General features: G+C 51.7%; 1 protein-coding gene across 7 annotated transcripts in view; it reads left to right on the plus strand.

Moving 5' to 3' along the window:
• The first annotated feature begins 1,229 nt into the window (after positions 1 to 1,229).
• Positions 1,230 to 17,766, plus strand: part of DYSF (dysferlin) — a 304,879-nt gene continuing 288,342 nt past the window's right edge. For 4 of the 7 annotated variants that reach the window (XM_074992190.1, XM_074992192.1, XM_074992194.1 and 1 more), the window contains exon 1: positions 12,666 to 12,793. In XM_074992190.1, the coding sequence (XP_074848291.1) occupies positions 12,700 to 12,793 (94 nt within the window). In that variant the 5' untranslated portion in view covers positions 12,666 to 12,699. Of the gene's footprint in view, positions 1,393 to 12,665; positions 12,794 to 17,766 lie in introns of those variants that run through there. The other 3 variants (XM_074992191.1, XM_074992196.1, XM_074992197.1) reach the window with 2 other exon arrangements.

Below are 17,766 nucleotides of genomic sequence, written 5' to 3' on the forward strand. Positions count from 1 at the left end.
ACTCTGACAATGGCTCATATCCCCCTGTCTGATCTGACTTTTTTTCCTCTTTTGATACCTACTATTGATAATGGACCATTTCTACCTTCCTGAATAGACCCTGTCAGCTCTGGCCCTCTCTTTTACTGGGACCCTGTTCTTTAAATACCCCTCTGAACTCCCCCCCCACCCCGCCAACTCATGCATCTGATGAAGCCGGTCTTTGCCCATGAAAGCTTATGCTCCAAAATATCTGTTAGTCTATAATTTGCCCCAAGACTTCTTGTTGTCCCCCATACTTGGGACGCTCAAAAGGCTTCCCTACTTATTTTTTAAAAGGCACATGGGAGGCTGTGGTCCAGGAGGAGCTCTGGACCAGAGCAGGACAAGAACCACGTGACTTTCAAATCAAGAGAAGAAAGTGGGGATGGCCAGGCCACACTCTCAGAAAACCGCCATCCAGTACAGTCCCGTCAAGCTCTCCCATGGAAACCTGCAAGGAAAACGCAGAAGAGGAAGACCTCGGACGATGTGAAGATCTGCTGAGACTGACGGATAGCAACCGGGGCATTCCTCGGGTCAGCTGGCCATTTGGTCCCGAGACAGAGTGAAGTGGAAGAGACTTGTAAATGACCTGTGCTCCCCTCGGAGTACAAGGGCGTAAGTCAAATAAGCCCAGGTACTACAGGACTGCTGGCTATTTACATCTGATTTTGTAAGCAAGTAGTTTTCAAGTGAAGGAGATCTGGGGTCCCACAAGACAAACTCCTGCATGGGGGACGGGAGCACGAACAGGTGCAGAGTCATGGCTGAAAGCTCCAAAACCGGCAGCCCCCTAAGCACCTCAAGGCAGACCCAGGCTGGGTCTACACTCGCGTGGAAAATTGAGCGCTTCCGGGGTGTCATTTCCCCCGTGTGCGAAACGGTGCGTCCCAGGGCAGGGTCAACCCCAGAACTTCTGAGCAGCCTGGTGTTAAGGAAGGTCGACAGGAGGAATGCTCCCGGCCACCTTCTGCCGTGAAGACAGGCACGGAAGTTGACAGCTGCAAGTCGATTTTTGCTTCGCAGCCGTTGACCTTCCAGTTAAGTGTAGACGCAGCCGCCATCCCTGCTGCCTGTTCAAGAGCTTGTTCAAGTCACAAATTGCTGATTGTCCAGGAGGGCCCTTTTCACCCCCGCTGCATTCAAATGGGGCCCTTCCCCTTTAAGATCTGCTCCTGTCTCTCTGACAAGTGAGACAGCGGCTCAGATGGCTCAGGGAGCAGAAAGGAGCCGCGGCTGTCTGCAGGGACCTCAGCCACCGCTCACAGCAGCAGGCAGAAGGAATGCTCAGGGTTTTCATTCTCCACGCTGACAATGTCCAGACACCGGACACAGACATCAGCGACGCGTACTGCTCGGTGGTGTTTGCAGGTGAGATCTGAGGCCCTGGGAGAGAGGAAGGGTTGATGGGCAGTGGCAGCAAAGCAGGGGAGGAGCGTTCTGCAGTTGGGGTGGCTGGCACTGCCAGGCTGGGAATGGCACAGAATTTCACCCCGCCAAGGGGGGAGCATTTAGAGCCGGATCGAAGAGTGGTGTAGCCTCTTCTTGCTGGTCATTCGCTGTCCCTGCCTGGTCCAGGATCGCCAGGCCCCTGGTGGCTTGCAAACCCCTCTGCGGGGGCAGGCGCCATTCCCCACATTTTACAGCAGGGAAATCGAAGCACTGAACTGCCCAGAGAGGCAAAGAGGGGAGCAGAACCCCCCAGAGGCCAGGTCCTGCTGTTGAGTTTAGCAGAGGCATGGGCATGTCTCAGTGCAGCACCAGGAGGCTGGTTTCTGCACGGTGACGAATTAAGGGTGCAGCCAGTAAAAGGTACATCTGAGACCTGCTCCCACGGGGGGTGGTCTCACACGGGCGTGTGGCATAGGCGGCCTTCACTGGCACAGCAGAATAGCGTGTCGCTAAACTTCAAGGGCGCGATCCTGCAAAGCGCTGCATGTTTCCGTCGGCGTCAGAGGGTGCTGAGCACCAGGCCCTAACAGGGAGTGAAAACCTCGGACTTTGAGCTAACGGTCTATCCTGGGGATTTTTCCAGCCTGCAGAGACATAGGCCTGTGGTCTCCAGATCAAGTTACTGCGCAGATTTTTTTTTTAACCCCTGAGTGCACAGCGGGGGGCCCAAACGTCTGGTATCATTCTGGGCCTTTCCACGTCATATCCAAGTTGCCCTGTGCCTTAATCCCCCTGTGGTTTGGAGCCTCCTCACTAGGCCTTACATCGCCCCTCCCCACGGCTTCTCCGGCACCACTGGGTCCATGACAGTGCAAGAAAACAGCTGCAGGGAGAGGCAGCAGATTTCTTTCACGCTATTTATAACCCTCCCTTGGCTGCTGCACTGCCCACCCCAGCCCCGCGAACAGTCTCTGTACCTGGGAATGGAGCCATTGGGTGCTGGTGGGGGAAATCGACCCTTGTACCCAGATGCTGCAGGGGTTTTAAATGGGGTCAGCCAGGGCCCCAGGACAAGCGTCAGTTTCGGTCCTGTCAGCAGACAGGATCAGTGAAGGTCCTACCTCCCTATCAGGCCTCAGTGTGCCCAGCATCAGTGGAGACACCCCCCCCCAAGCGTGATGGTGGGGTGCTCTGACAGGGAGCCCCAGCCTGCCTCTGCCTGAAGCAGTGGCTAGAGAGGTTCTATTCTTACTGCTGCTGGGTGTAGGGGAGGGCCCAGGCTCTGGCAGCCCCCTGCCAGATGGAGGACATGGGTGTAGCCCTGTCCTGTTCACTCGTCCCGTTGGAGGTTATTCAGCACGGGCGAAGCCTTGTGGCATTTTGCGCAGCTTTGCAAGACGAGGCCTCAGGCTCCCTCGTGCGTTCCGCACTGCATGTCCGTGCGTGTGTGCCGCAGACCATCCCCACTCAGACAAACAGCCAGGAACGGGCTTTGATCTTTAAGGAACAGGGAGCAGGAACGCAGGGTAGCCGCCTCCCTGCTGCTTGCAGCCTATGCGAGCCCAGCTCAGCCAGTGCTGAGACCCTGTTGGGGGGAAGTTCTCCCCACATGCCACAGTCTGTAGTCCACGATTTGTCATTCCCAGGGCTGCTCCTGAAGCACAGGGGACCTTGGGCTACACCGGGTCTATTGTGGTCAATTGCATGGCCATAGGGTTTGCAAAATAGTTTCACGTTTTCAGGGGTTTCTATCTGAAATGTCAGGGTGTTGTATCGGGAAGGGGGGGTGCCCACCTCTATGCGGGGCTCCGGGGGTGGCTCCCTGGTGCCTGCTGGAGCTGTAGAAGAGCTCTGGAGCTAGAGGAAAGGGATCTCACCTCTTAGGGGGCTCTTAGTGTCTGGTCTCAGCCAGGCTGGGAGATTGGACTGCACTCAGGACACTCTGTCTGGTTCATTTGCCTGGCTAAGGCTGTGCTGGAGTCCTTCCCACTGGGCTTGTTTCTGTCACTGAGCTCTGAATGACACCAGCCAGGCCTGCTGGGGCCTTTGGAGCTGTCGACTGGCAGGAGAAATGTGCCTCAGTCAGGGCTTTTATTTTAGTTCTCCTGGACCAGGAGAGGCCTGGGTGGCTCATGGGTGGCGGGGACACATTTCTCCACCCCCTGCCTTCCTGCTTGCCGCAGGGCTCTGCCCCAGGGCTGAGCTACCAGCTCACAAACCCCACTGGAAGCCTTGTCTGTGCTTGGCAGCCACCGCCGCCTGGGAGGGGATCCCACCGGAGAGCATCTGCCAGCAGGGGAGGGACAGCCCGGGCCAGTGCTCAGGGGAACAGAGCTCTGCAGGGGCCCTGTCTCCTTGTGGCGGCGCTGAGCACAGTACATTGGACAGGCTCACCAGGGCAGGGTGTTGGTGACAGAACATGGATCAATGGTCTCAAGCTGCAGTGGGGGGAGGTCTGGGTTGGATATTAGGAAAAACTATTCAACTCGGAGAATTTCCAGATTTTTCCAGATCTGAAGAAGTGGGTCTGTCACCTCATACGTTATTTGTTAGTCTTTAAAGTGCTACAGAGCTGCTGGTTTGTTTTGTGACGATACAGACTAACACGGCTCCCGCTCTGTGACGAGTTCACCAGGAGGGTGGTGAAGCACTGGAATGTGTTGCCCAGGGATGTGGTGGAATCTCCATCCCTAGAGGTCTTTAAATCCCGTCTTGGGTCTTTAAATCCTGGCTGGGATGAGTTAGACGGAAATGCTCCTGCTTTCAGCAGGCGGGTTGGATTTGATGACCTCTTCAGGTCTCTTCTAACCCTATGATTCCAAAATTTTATGACCTTCTCATCGATACATTAGGGAAATACAACCTAGATGGGGCTATTTGGACATTAGGAAAAAGTTCCTACCTGGCAGGGTGGTCAAACAGTGGAATAAATTGCCAAGGGAGTTTGTAGAATCTCCATCACTGGAGATATTTAAGGACAGGTTAGATAGATGTCTATCAGGGATGGTTTAGACAGTACTTGGTCCTGCCATTGGGGCAGGGGGCTGGACTCGATGGCCTCTTGAGGTCCCCTCCAGTCCTAGTGTTCTATGATTCTATTATAAGGTGGGTACAGAACTGGTTGGAAAAACACTCCCAGAAAGTACTTATCAAGGGTTCACAGTCCTGCTAGAAGGGCAGAACAAGTGGGGTTCTGCGGTGATCAGTTTTGGAACCAGATCTGTTCAATATCATAGTCAATTATTTAGCTAATGGCAAATAGAGTACGCTTAGTAAGTTTGCAAATGATACCAAGCCGGGAGGGGCTACAACTGCTTTGGAGGATAAGATTATAGCTCAAAATGATATAGACAAATGGAGAAAAGCAAAATAGGATTAAATTCAATAAGCGTAAATGCGAAGTACTCCCCTTGGGGAGGAACAATTGGTCCACAATGGGTGGAATAGACCACGTACAAAATGGGAACTGATAGCCTAGGAGGAAGAACTGTGGAAAGGGATATAAAATGAAATAGGAGTCAGTGGTGCAAACTGTCGTAAAAAACAAGCATCATTCTGGGCTGTACTAGCAGGAGTGTTGTAAGCAAGATACGAGCAGTAATTCTTCCTACTCAATGAATGGGGAGAGACAGGTGGCGCCGACTGTGAGCCACAGAAGCCTGCGAAGGGTGTAGTTTCACATGGATGATTCTGGAGGTGTGTAGCTGCTTGTCCTCCCCCAACCCCCGAGGGGCACCCAATGAAATTAATGAGTCGCAGGTTTAAAATGAAGAGAAGGACGTTTTTCTCCACCCAGCGCATGGTTGGCCGACCAGCGGAACTCCTTGCAGTGGAGGTTGTGAAGACCAGGACTTTACCAGGGTTTGAAAAAGAGCTAGATCAGTTCATGGAGGTTAGGTCCATCCATGGCTGTCAGCCAGGCTGGGTAGGAATGGTGACACTAGGCTGTGTGTGTGAGAAGCTGGGAAGGGGTGACAGGAGAGGGATCACACTCACCCCTCGTTACACATCAGTACAAATAAGTTAGGCATTGCCCCGGCGTGGCTGGATACCACCCTTTGCCTTGCACATGTTGGTTCAATCCAAACATCTGTCTGTCATGCTGTCACCTGGCCCTTGTCTTTAGGAGGGGTCAGGGGGCCTTTGCTATCTGTGGGAACTGTTTCCACTGTAACCCTGTATCGGGGAGCCCTGGGACCAGCCAGCTGGGTGGTGTTTGCAGCCTGTGCCCAGTATTTCTCAGTACGTAAGAACATAAGAACATAAGAATGGCCATACTGGGTCAGACCAAAGGTCCATCAAGCCCAGCATCCCATCTGCCGATGGTGGCCAATGCCAGGTGCCCCAGAGAAGGAGAACAGAAGACAATGATCAAGTGATTTATCTCCTGCCATCCATCTCCTGCCCTTGTTATGAAGGCTGGGGCACCATACTTTATCCCTGGCTAATAGCCATTTATGGACCTAACCTGCAAAAATTTATCAAGCTCTTTTTTAAACCCTAATAGAGTCCTGGCCTTCACAGCCTCCTCGGGCAAGGAGTTCCACAGGTTGACTGTGCGCTGTGTGAAGAAAAATTTCCTTTTATTAGTTTTGAACCTACTACCCATCAATTTCATTTGGTGTCCCCTAGTTCTTGTATTATGGGAAAAGGTAAATAATTTTTCTATATTCACTTTCTCCACACCATTCATGATTTTATATACCTCTATCATATCGCCCCTCAATCGCCTTTTTTCCAAACTGAAAAGTCCCAGTCTCTCTAGCCTCTCCCCATATGGGACCCTTTCCAAGCCCCTAATCATCTTAGTCGCCCTTTTCTGAACCTTTTCTAATGCCAATATATCTTTTTTGAGGTGAGGAGACCACATCTGCACGCAGTACTCGAGATGTGGGCGTACCATAGTTTTATATAGGGGAAGTATGATCTCTTTTGTCTTATTATCGATCCCTTTTTTAATAATTCCTAACATCCTATTTGCCTTACTAACTGCCGCTGCACACTGCGTGGATGTCTTCAGAGAACTATCCACTATAACTCCAAGATCCCTTTCCTGATCTGTCGTAGCTAAATTTGACCCCATCATGTAGTACATGTAATTTGGGTTATTTTTTCCAACATGCATTACCTTACACTTACCCACATTAAATTTCATTTGCCATTTTGCTGCCCAATCACTCAGTTTGCTGAGATCTTTTTGTAGTTCTTCACAATCCGTTTTGGTTTTGACTGTCCTGAACAACTTGGTGTCATCTGCAAACTTTGCCACCTCACTGCTTACCTCATTTTCTAGATCATTGATGAACAAGTTGAACAGGATCGGTCCCAGGACTGAGCCCTGGGGAACACCACTAGTTACCCCCCTCCATTGTGAAAATTTACCATTTATTCCCACCCTTTGTTTTCTGTCTTTTAACCAATTCCCGATCCATGAAAGGACCTTTCCTCCTATCCCATGACCACCTAATTTACATAAAAGCCTATGGTGTGGGACCGTGTCAAAGGCTTTCTGGAAATCTAGGTATATTATGTCCACTGGGTGCCCCTTGTCCGCATGTTTATTAACCCCTTCAAAGAATTCTAATAGATTAGACAGACACGACTTCCCTCTGCAGAAACCATGCTGACTTTTGCCCAACAATTCGTGCTCTTCTATATGCCTTGCAATTTTACTCTTTACTAGTGTTTCTACTAATTTGCCTGGTACTGATGTTAAACTTATCGGTCTATAATTGCCAGGATCTCCTCTAGAGCCTTTTTTAAATATTGGTGTTATATTGGCCGTCTTCCAGTCATTTGGTACCAAAGTGGATTTAAAGGATAGGTTACAAACCACTGTTAATAACTCCGCAATTTCACATTTGAGTTCTTTCAGAACCCTTGGGTGAATGCCGTCTGGTCCTGGAGACTTGTTACTATTCAGCTTATCAATTAATTCCAAAACCTCCTCTAATGTCACTTCAATCTGAGTGAGTTCCTCAGATTTGTCGCCTAAAAAGGCTGGCTCAGATTTAGGAACCTCTGTAACATCTTCAGCCGTGAAGACTGAAGCAAAGAAATCATTTAATCGCTCCGCAATGGCACTGTCTTCCTTGATCGCTCCTTTTATATCTTTATCATCCAAGGGCCCCACTGCTTTTTTAGCAGGCTTCCTGCTTCTAATGTATTTAAAAAACATTTTACTATTGTTTTTTGAATTTTTGGCTAGCTGTTCCTCAAACTCTTTTTTGGCTTTTCTTACTACATTATGACAGTTAATTTGGGAGTGTTTATGTTCCTTTCTATTTTCCTCACTAGGATTTGACTTCCACTTTTTAAAAGCTGCCCTTTTCTCTCTCACTGCCTTTTTAACATGGCTGTTTAGCCATGGTGGTTCTTTGTTAGGTCTCTTACTGTGTTTTTTTATTTGGGGAATACATTTAAGTTGGGCCTCTAGTATGGTGTCTTTAAACAGTTTCCATGCAGCTTCCAGGGATTTTAGTTTAATTACTCTACCTTTTAGTTTCTGTTTAACTAGCTTCCTCATTTTAGTGTAATTCCCCTTTTTGAAATTAAATGCCAGAGTGTTTGACCGCTGCGGTGTTCTTCCCAACACAGGAATATTAAAAGTTATTATATTGTGGTCACTATTTCCAAGCGGTCCAGTAACAGTTACCTCTTGGACCAGATCCTGCGTTCCAGTCAAGACTAGATCGAGAATCGACTCTCCCCTTGTGGGTTCCTGTACTAGCTGCTCCAAGAAGCAGTCATTTAAGGCATCAAGAAATTTAATCTCTGAATCCCGTCCTGAGGTGACATGCACCCAATCAATATGGGGATAATTGAAATCTCCTATTATTACTGTGTTTTTTATTTTGATAGCCTCTCTAATCTCCCTCATCATTTCAGCATCACTATCACTGTCCTGGTTAGGTGGTCGGTAATATATTCCTAATGCCATATTCATATTAGAGGAATGAATTGTTATCCATAATGATTCTATGGAACATTTTGATTCCTTTAGGATTTTTACTTCATTTGATTCTATATTATCCTTCACATATAGTACCACTCCGCCACCCGCACGACCTGTTCTGTCTTTCCGATATAATTTATATCCCGGTATGATAGTGTCCCACTGATTGTCCTCATTCCACCATGTTTCTGAGATGCCTATTATGATATGAGGTACTCCAGTTCACCCATCTTATTAGACAGACTCCTAGCATTAGTGTAAAAGCATGTTAGAAAACTACCACTATTTATATGTCCGCCTTTCACAGACGCGTTGGATTTTTTTATGCACGATTGTTTCACATCTGATCTTGCCCATATATTATTTCCCACCTTCCCTATCTGACTAACTTCTAGGGAATCCCTGTCTATGGAGCCTCGTGTAAGATCAGGAAAGGGATCTTGGAGTTATAGTGGATAGTTCTCTGAAGACATCCACGCAGTGTGCAGCGGCAGTTAGTAAGGCAAATAGGATGTTAGGAATTATTAAAAAAGGGATCGATAATAAGACAAAAGATATCATACTTCCCCTATATAAAACTATGGTACGCCCACATCTCGAGTACTGCGTGCAGATGTGGTCTCCTCACCTCAAAAAAGATATATTGGCATTAGAAAAGGTTCAGAAAAGGGCGACTAAGATGATTAGGGGTTTGGAACGGGTCCCATATGGGGAGAGGCTAGAGAGACTGGGACTTTTCAGTTTGGAAAAAAGGCGATTGAGGGGCGATATGATAGAGGTATATAAAATCATGAATGGTGTGGAGAAAGTGAATATAGAAAAATTATTTACCTTTTCCCATAATACAAGAACTAGGGGACACCAAATGAAATTGATGGGTAGTAGGTTCAAAACTAATAAAAGGAAATTTTTCTTCACACAGCGCACAGTCAACCTGTGGAACTCCTTGCCCGAGGAGGCTGTGAAGGCCAGGACTCTATTAGGGTTTAAAAAAGAACTTGATACATTTTTGCAGGTTAGGTCCATAAATGGCTATTAGCCAGGGATAAAGTATGGTGCCCTAGCCTTCATAACAAGGGCAGGAGATGGATGGCAGGAGATAAATCACTTGATCATTGTCTTCTGTTCTCCTTCTCTGGGGCACCTGGCATTGGCCACCGTCGGCAGATGGGATGCTGTGCTTGATGGACCTTTGGTCTGACCCAGTATGGCCATTCTTATGTTCTTATGGTATCCGCAGAGCTGTACTTTTGTCCAGGCATCCGGGTTGATACCAGAACACCTGGTCCAACAGGGACCCGGGGTGCGTGGTGACCAGCCATTAGACTTCCAGTTGGGGCAAAGCCGACAGGCTCCCCATGTAGCGCTGTAGGCTCCTCAGAAGTGGCCAGGAGGTCAGTCTGGCTCCTAGCTGTAGGGATGGCTGTGGGGAATCTGCAAACAGCCCCTGCCCTGAGCACCAGCTCCATAGTTCCCATTGGCTGGGCACAGCAGCCCGTGGGCAGCATGCAAAGCTGGCTGACCTCTGCCTAGGATGCAGAGGGACATGTTGCCTCTTCACAGGAGCTGCCTTAAGTAAGGACCACCTGGATTTTGCATTCCCGCCCCCCCATGTGCCCCAGCCCAGCCCTGAGCCCCCTCCTGCACTCAGATATCCTCCAAGAGCACCAACCCCTCACCCCAACCCAGCTGGGACCTGCTCCTCACACCCTGAGCCCCCCATTCCTGGCCCCAGCCCAGAGCCCAAATCCCCCTGCCACAGTGGCCCAGCGTGATGTGAATGAGAAAGTACACAAGCGTGGGGGAGAACAAGCAGTGAAGGAGGTGGGGGTGGAATGAGCAGGGCCAGGACAAGGGTGTTGTGTTTGGTGGGGTTGGAAAGCTGGCAACCCTAGTTCTCACCTAAGGCCTCATACCAGGCCTTCTTGCCCCTCTGGTCCCCAAGGGACCTGGTGGGACCAGCAGCCAGAAATGCCTTCTCTTGACTTGTGAGCTTAGCCACTTGGCATGGTGTGTGGGGGAGAGATGATGGCCCCCACTGGTGCCATGTGTGGTGAGCTAGAGCCCTGTATCACATGGGCCCTTCCCTGGGCCTGGGGGAAGAGATATGCGTCTCCTAGAACTGGAAGGGACCTCAGGAGGTCATCTAGCCCAGTCCAGTCCCCTGCCTTCTCAGCAGGACCAGGCACCATATCCCTGACATCTATTTGCCCTAATCCCTTAGTGGCCTCTGTGATGGAGTGGGGGATACCTGTGTGTGTGTGTGAGTGGCTCACAGAGGGTGTGGGGCTCCTGCTGAGAGTAACCTTGATGGCAGGTGACGCCTTTGTACTGGAGACAAAGGAGGAGGTGGAGCCTGAGGGGTTTGAATTGGAACTGGGAGTTGGAAGCAGTTAGTCTTGGCTGAGGGAGAGAGAGCGAGACCAAGGAGTGGGCCAGGCCCCGGCTCTGGGGGCCCCCTCTCCCCAGCGTGGATTGGACTGGCTGTCTCTCCCTGCTGTACTGACTCCTCTGTATGATGCTGTGTCCTGCCAGCTAATAAGCCTACTGTTCTCCTGCTGAGTGAGAGTCACTCCTGTCTGCAGGCAGGGTGCAGAGCTTGGGGGACCCCAGAACCCCATCACAGCCTCCTCAAGGATTGAGCTCACAACCCAGGGTTTAGCAGGCCAATGCTCAAACCACTGAGCTATCCCTCCCACCAGCTTCACCCACTACCTTTAAAATCCTCCCCATGGCTACGCGCGTCTCTGATTGGAGGGAGTCGGGTCTATGGGGTTGAGGCCTGGGGGAGTACTGCACTCAGGGCCACGCCAGAGGGGAAGCGTGGCCTTACGGTTCAAGCTTGGGCTTCAAGAGCCTGACTCCCAGCTTGTAGAGTCTCCGTCATGTTGACCACACCACTAAATCTCGTTCTGCCTCAGGCTCCCCATATGCAAACTGAGGGTCCCAGCTTGACAGAGTCCTGGCTGGGATGGTTTAGTTGGGGTTGGTCCTGCTTTGGGCAGGGGCCTGGACTTGAAGACCTCCTGAGGTCCCTTCCAGCCCTAGGACTCTATGGTTGTATCTCTCTCTCACGCTGTTTTAGCTGGGTCCCCACACACACACACACACACACACACACACACACACACACACACACACACACACACACACACACACACACGCTTGTCCAGCAGAGGGTGTCTGGGACTGTGTTTTAGCTGCGTAAGCCAGGTCCCCACCATAGGCTTTTGGCCGTGCTCAACATCACCATCCCTTGTTAGCAATAATTCCGGCACGTGTCTGTCTGGCTGGTGCATTTCAGTATGGCCTCCTCCGGGCCTAGCTTGCCTGCTGCTCCCTGCTCCTGCCCTGGCTCTCCTCTCTCCCAGGAGCCAAACACCTCTCTCGAAAGAAGACCAAGAAATCAGATGGGAATGGGGGAGCCCAGCGGCCCTCAGGATCACCGTCGCCCCAGAAACAAGGCTAGCAGCTTAGCAGTCTTCTGCACTGCATCCCACTGCCTCCTCACGGCCCCCGAAAGCTGCGTCAGGGCACTGTCGGGCCTTCCTGGGTGCAGAGGCTCCCCTGGGAACGAGATGTTGTGATCCCTGGCGCCCCACGTTCGCCTGTGCGGTGGGGCCGTGTGCAGTGGCGGTCTGGAGCCAGCGGCATGTCTGAGCTCTGGGAGCCGGTGGAGGTGTGGAGGCCCCGTCCGCATGATATTGGTGACTGCAGCCAGCGTGGCCAGCCGGGCTGGGAGTCGGTACAGTCATGAGGCCCGGAGCTCAGCTTGGAAACTCTTCACTTCCATCCCTGGCGGGACTGTGGCTAGCCAGGGGCCTGGGCCGCAGGGGGCCGTGCACAGAACTCCCTACAGGCTGGCCGGGCGCAGCCGGGCTGGCGGCACCAGGCCTGGGGTTGCCCTCACTGCTCGCCCCTGGCAGCTGGGTTGCAAAAGAGGGTGGCGCTGGCTGGAGATAGGTGTTAGCCAGACCTAATCAGGGTGGCAACTCAGCAGCCCCAGGGGCTGGAGCAGTGCTAGCCGGGGAGGGAGGCGAGTAGCCCCTGGCCGGTTACTCGTAGGGGGTGGAGGGAGATGGAACGAGCGGCCCGGTTGGCAGCCAGGGGGCAGGCGAGTGGCCCAGCCGCGGCCGGACCGGTTCCTAGCCCGGGGGTGGCGAGTGGCCCGGCCGGTGGCGCTGAGCCCGGCTCGCAGCGGCGCCCCCTGGCGGCCCTGCAGCTGCGCGCTGTGGGGCGGACGCTGCCCGGAGAGGCCGCGACGCCCCCGCCCCCCGGCTGGCAGCGGTCTGGCTCCAGCTGCGCCGCGCCGAGCCGAGCCGAGCCGAGCCATGCTGCGGTGCCTGCTGCAGCGAGCCGCCAGCCTGCCCAGCGTGGAGAAGCGGGACCGGCAGAGCGACCCGGTGGCCAGCCTGACCTTCCGAGGTGAGGGGCGCCGGGTGCCCCCCTGCACGGGGCGGGGACCGAGCCCCGCCGGGCCAGATACCGGGCAGGGGGGCCATGGGGGGCAGCCAGAGCAAACTGCCCCCGGCCCAGCACTGGGTTCCCCCGCGGGCGGAGCTCACAACTGCCCAGCCTGGGGTGAGCGGCTGCTGGCTCTGGGTGGGCGCTTGTTCATCACAGCAGCCCTGGGCACAGCTCACCCGCCGGCGCTGGCAGCACACCGGGGTCTATCCCAGCATGGGCTCCAGAGAGACCCAGGCGTCCAGGGGAGCTGCTGTTCCTTCCCTGCTCCCCCCCCGCCCACACAGCTCCCCCCCCGTGTGGCGGCTCTGCCCTGGGATGAAGTCCAGAGGAGACGCACATCCTGGGGGCTTCTCTCCCTCTCGGCCCCCAACACGCTCCAAAGTTTTGAAGCAGGTTTATTTGAATGTTGTCGGCCTCCCAGCTCCATCCTGCAGGGCACTGCCTCAGTAAGGAGCCATGAGACTTAGCTCTCAGTGTCAGGAGAGCCGAACGCACTTTGCAAAGGAGAGCAGTATCTTTGCCCCCTTTTTACAGAGGGGGAAACCGAGGCACAGGCGGGTGACATGACTTGCCCAAAGTCACCCAGCCGGGTAGTGGAAGAGTCAGGAAGAACCCCGTGCCTGTCCTCACCCCTGGTTCTCTATCCATTAGGTTATGCTGCCGGAGGGACAGAATCTGGGGGGACTTCCAGTCTAGGAGATACAAGGGGCTGGAGGGGTTGGATATGCTCAAGGCTGTGATGAACTGGTGTGATTTCATGAGACATGCGGTTTGTTTCATTCTGGCAGTGGTTTCATTCAATCCCTGAAGCTGACCTGCCTGAAATGGTGACAGCAGGTGGGTTAGGGGGCTTTATTGAAAACCCTTTTTCCTGCCCACATGCATTACTAACCCCAGCAGTACATGGGTGTTGGAGGAGGGAAAGGGGTTCCCCTGTGTCTCGGGGAGGATGAAGGGTTTCCAAGGTCACATTTTTGAATGGTCACTTTACTACAAGCTCTGTGTATTGAGCAGGTGAGGCTAGTTTCATGGGCCCAGGTGAACTTCTGCCACAATGACAACCTCCCTCATCCCCAGAAAAAACATAAAGGGAAGAGTAATGGGGTTGTGGTAGAATTGGAGGGAAGGAGATAGGGACCCTGGTCAGTAGTAAAAGGCACCAGTGGATTTTAGCATGCCGTATAGGTAAATATTGCTGGGCTGTGCATGTGTAGGTAGTGTGTGTCTTTGTTCCCGTTGTTGCCTGTGGTCTCCAGTGCTCTGATATCTGAGAACCTAAAGGGTAGAGGTGTCTTTATTTCTGAAATGTATTTTACAGCCACACTGGTAAATTTTGTGTTTTTTTAATAACCCCTGCCAGATCACAAACCGCTGGATGTGGGGAGCTAACAAGCCCCCCTGCTGTGATTGGAGCTGTTTGCAGGATCGGAATTCAAATTTGGGTGAAAAGAGGGATTTTAGGGGCCAATCTGTTGTTATTTATTCTCTTTTACTCTTTCACGTGTCTCTCTTCTTTGACAACTGAAAGAGGCTGGTCAGTTGGTTTCTAGTCACTTTCCCTTTGGCATTCTCACGTGCTGATGTCTGAAACGTCTCTCCTGTTGGTCCCAAACTTATCCACCTTCCAAGTGGGTTTGGGGCCGCTCTGTGTTTAACAGTGGCAGTAACTGCTGGCTGCAGTTAGGAAGCATGAAACTGAGATACAGGTAGAGATCTTGGTTGAGGAAAGCATGTAAGGGAGCCTGAAACCTGTAATGAATAAACGTGTGCTTAAATATTTTGCTGACCAGGGAGCTTGTCTGGAATCAGAGCCAGTTACACACCAGGGAAGATCTCCTTCCTGATGGAGTCACTTCTTTGTGTCTTTCTTTTTGGGCACTAGGCTGGCCCTGTTATTGGCCCATGATGGAAATATTTTGGGCCTCAGTCCTGGGCTTGCATATGCAGGCAGAGCAGCTTGCAGGTGTGAGATCTTGGGACCCACTCCTGCAAGAACTCCTGGGCATATTGATCTTTAGGCCAAGTAAGGACTTCCATGGAGATCAGTGGGGTGCCTTGAAGTGCAGAGAAGTTAAGCATGTGGCTTGCGGGGCCAGGGCTTTGGTTTGCAAACACCAGAGAGGAAACTGTAGATTCAGTCCCTCCACAAACCAGCTTTCCCCTGAATTGCTCTCTGGGGAAAAAAACCAAAAAACAAAACACTCAAGTATTTTTGTAAAATTATTCAAAGCAGAACTAAATTTAGGGCCAGCCGTAAGCCTGACTGCCAGGATCGCAGGCCCAGAGCTTGGTTTCCAAGCCTGCTGGGAATGAGTGGCCATATATAGCAATATTGTACTGACCGAGAGACAGAGGGAGGGGACGAAAGCTCTGTCAGGCAAATCTTTTGGGAAGTCTTTGGCGTCTGAGTCACTGCTATTGTTCTTGTGCCTCACGCCAAAGGCCTTTCCTTTTCCCTTCGTGTAACCCTTTTATTAATGCCAGATGCCTGCCAGAAGGGCCAGGTTCAACTCCTGGGGGGTTTCCTGTCAAGGATACAACCAACCGGCTCGAGCCCCCACCCAGTGGCCTGGGAAAATTTCACCCCCGTGCTGGGTGCCTGTAAGGCGGTTCTCCCCTCCTCGCAACCACAGAGTCTGAGATAGAAATGGCTTGTTTAGTGACCATAACCTACCCCAAGGTTACAGTGACAGATGCAGCATATCTAAGCAAAGAAGAGACAAATCCCTTTACCAAGATCCCATCCCCATATGCAGTAGAGCCAAGTCTCTTGCTGGGGCTCTTGGCCCTTTACCCCACACACAGTTACAAGGTGTATCTTCTGCGGTGCAGTCCCAAACCCAGAGCCCACAGATACATCACCAGGGCAGTATTGCTGTCCACTTGTCTGCCGCCTCCCCTTGCTGCCACTGGCCGCCCGCCAGTCGCCGTCGTCCCCTGTTCCTCCTACCGGCCGCCCGCTGGTCCGCCACCACTCCTACCCCACTGCTTGGGATTGCCCTGAGGCAGAACCCTGTGATTTCAGCTCTGCATGGCCTCAGCTGCTACTCTGTGATTTTAGCTCTTGAGATCGCTAGTGTAGGGTTTCACAAACATCCTAGAGCCCTGGGTAATTACAACGAAGGGTCCTGTGGCACCTTATTGACTAACAGAAAAGTTTTGAGCATGAGTTTTCGTGAGCACAGACTCACTTCATCAGATGCTGGTCTTGGAAATCTGCAGGGCCAGGTATAAATAAGCCAGAGCAAGGGTGGGGATAACAAGGTTAGCTCAGTCAGCAAGGGTGAGGCTTACTACCAGCAGTTGATCTGGAGGTGTGAACACCAAGGGAGGGGAAGCTGCTTCTGTATTTAGCCAGCCATTCGCAGTCTTTGTTTAAGCCAGAGCTGAGGGCGTCGAATTTGCAGATGAATTGTAGCTCAGAAATTTCTCTTTGGAGTCTGGTCCTGAAATTTCTTTGCTGTAGGATAGCTACTTTTAAGTCTGCTACTGTGTGGCCTGGGAGATTGAAGTGCTCTCCTACGGGTTTTTGTATATTGCCATTTTGACTGCAGCAGATGGAGGCAGGGGTTACACAAGGGCCTTCAGAAGGGCGAGATGAGGATCAGACAGCTAGCAGAGGAGAAGCAAGCGCACAGAAAGCACACTAAGGACTTGCCAGACACCCACCACATCTGCAAGAGATGCAGCAAGGACTGTCACTCTCGTGTGGGTCTTTATAGTCACAGAAGATGCTGTAAATGAAGTCCTCAATTGAAACTATAAAGGGTGCGATCCATAGTCTATGCAGACTGAAGGATGCCTACTACATTTCTGATATCTGATTTGTGTGCGTTTATTCTTTTACGTAGAGACTGTCCTGTTTGTCCGATGTATATAGCAGAGGGGCATTGCTGGCACATGATGGCATAAATTATATTGGTAGATGTGCAGCTGAATGAACCCACGATGGTGTGGCTGATCTGGTTAGGTCCTGTAATGGTGTTGCTGGTGTAGATATGTGGGCAGAGCTGGCAACGAGGTTTGTTGCATGGATGGGTCCCTGAGTTAGAGTGACTGTGGTGCGGTGTATAGTTAATGTGTAATTAATGTCTTATGCAGCTATGGCGACTGTCCTGTCCCCCACAACAACCCAGAGCATTGGTGAGATCTCACAACTCCCACACTGTCAGCTTAAATTGCGATTTTACAACTACATGTTTACAATAGACCAAATCTTATGGCTTACTTGCTCCCCATGAGGCTTTGCCTGAAAGGTATCACACATGCACACCTTTGCATTCTTATGCAGATGACCTCTGGGAGACACATTCCTCCCTCAGTATCACACCTGCAGCCCTTTGCATTCTCATGCAGATGACCTCTGGGAGACACATTCCTCCCACCCTCAGTATCACACCTGCAGCCCTTTGCATTCTCATGCAGATGACCTCTGGGAGACACATTCCTCCCAGCCTTTAGCAGCATTGTGTTCCTGCTGCCACATTCCCTACATTTGCATAAACTGACCAGCACCAAGAGATGCTGTTACTGCGTGTGCCACAGAGCTGCTGGAGTCGCAGGGGTAATCAGGCTTTTGAATGCAAACTGGAAACAAGGCAGAAAGAAATCAACCACAGAATGTATGTAGTGCTGTGGTGGGTTCTACACAGGGCAAGAAGACCTTGTGGGTCATAGTGTCCTGTCCCCGGCTATCAGAGGCAACCCCATCATAACACCCCTTCAGAAACTTACCATGCTCCAGCTTCAAACTACTTTGGTGGTTTGCCCCAGTGCAAGGCTGTTCCAGAGCTTCTTTCCTCTGCTGGTTAGAAAGCTGCTTCTAATTTCCAGCCTCGGTTTACTCCTGGCCAGTGTTCCCTGTAAACTGAATCCTTGGGTGGATGCCCAGCTGATTAGCAGAGCGCCTACAGCTGGTGGCATGTTTTTCT

This window comes from Carettochelys insculpta, chromosome 4 (assembly GCF_033958435.1).
Source record: "Carettochelys insculpta isolate YL-2023 chromosome 4, ASM3395843v1, whole genome shotgun sequence".
Lineage (NCBI taxonomy): Eukaryota > Metazoa > Chordata > Testudines > Carettochelyidae > Carettochelys > Carettochelys insculpta.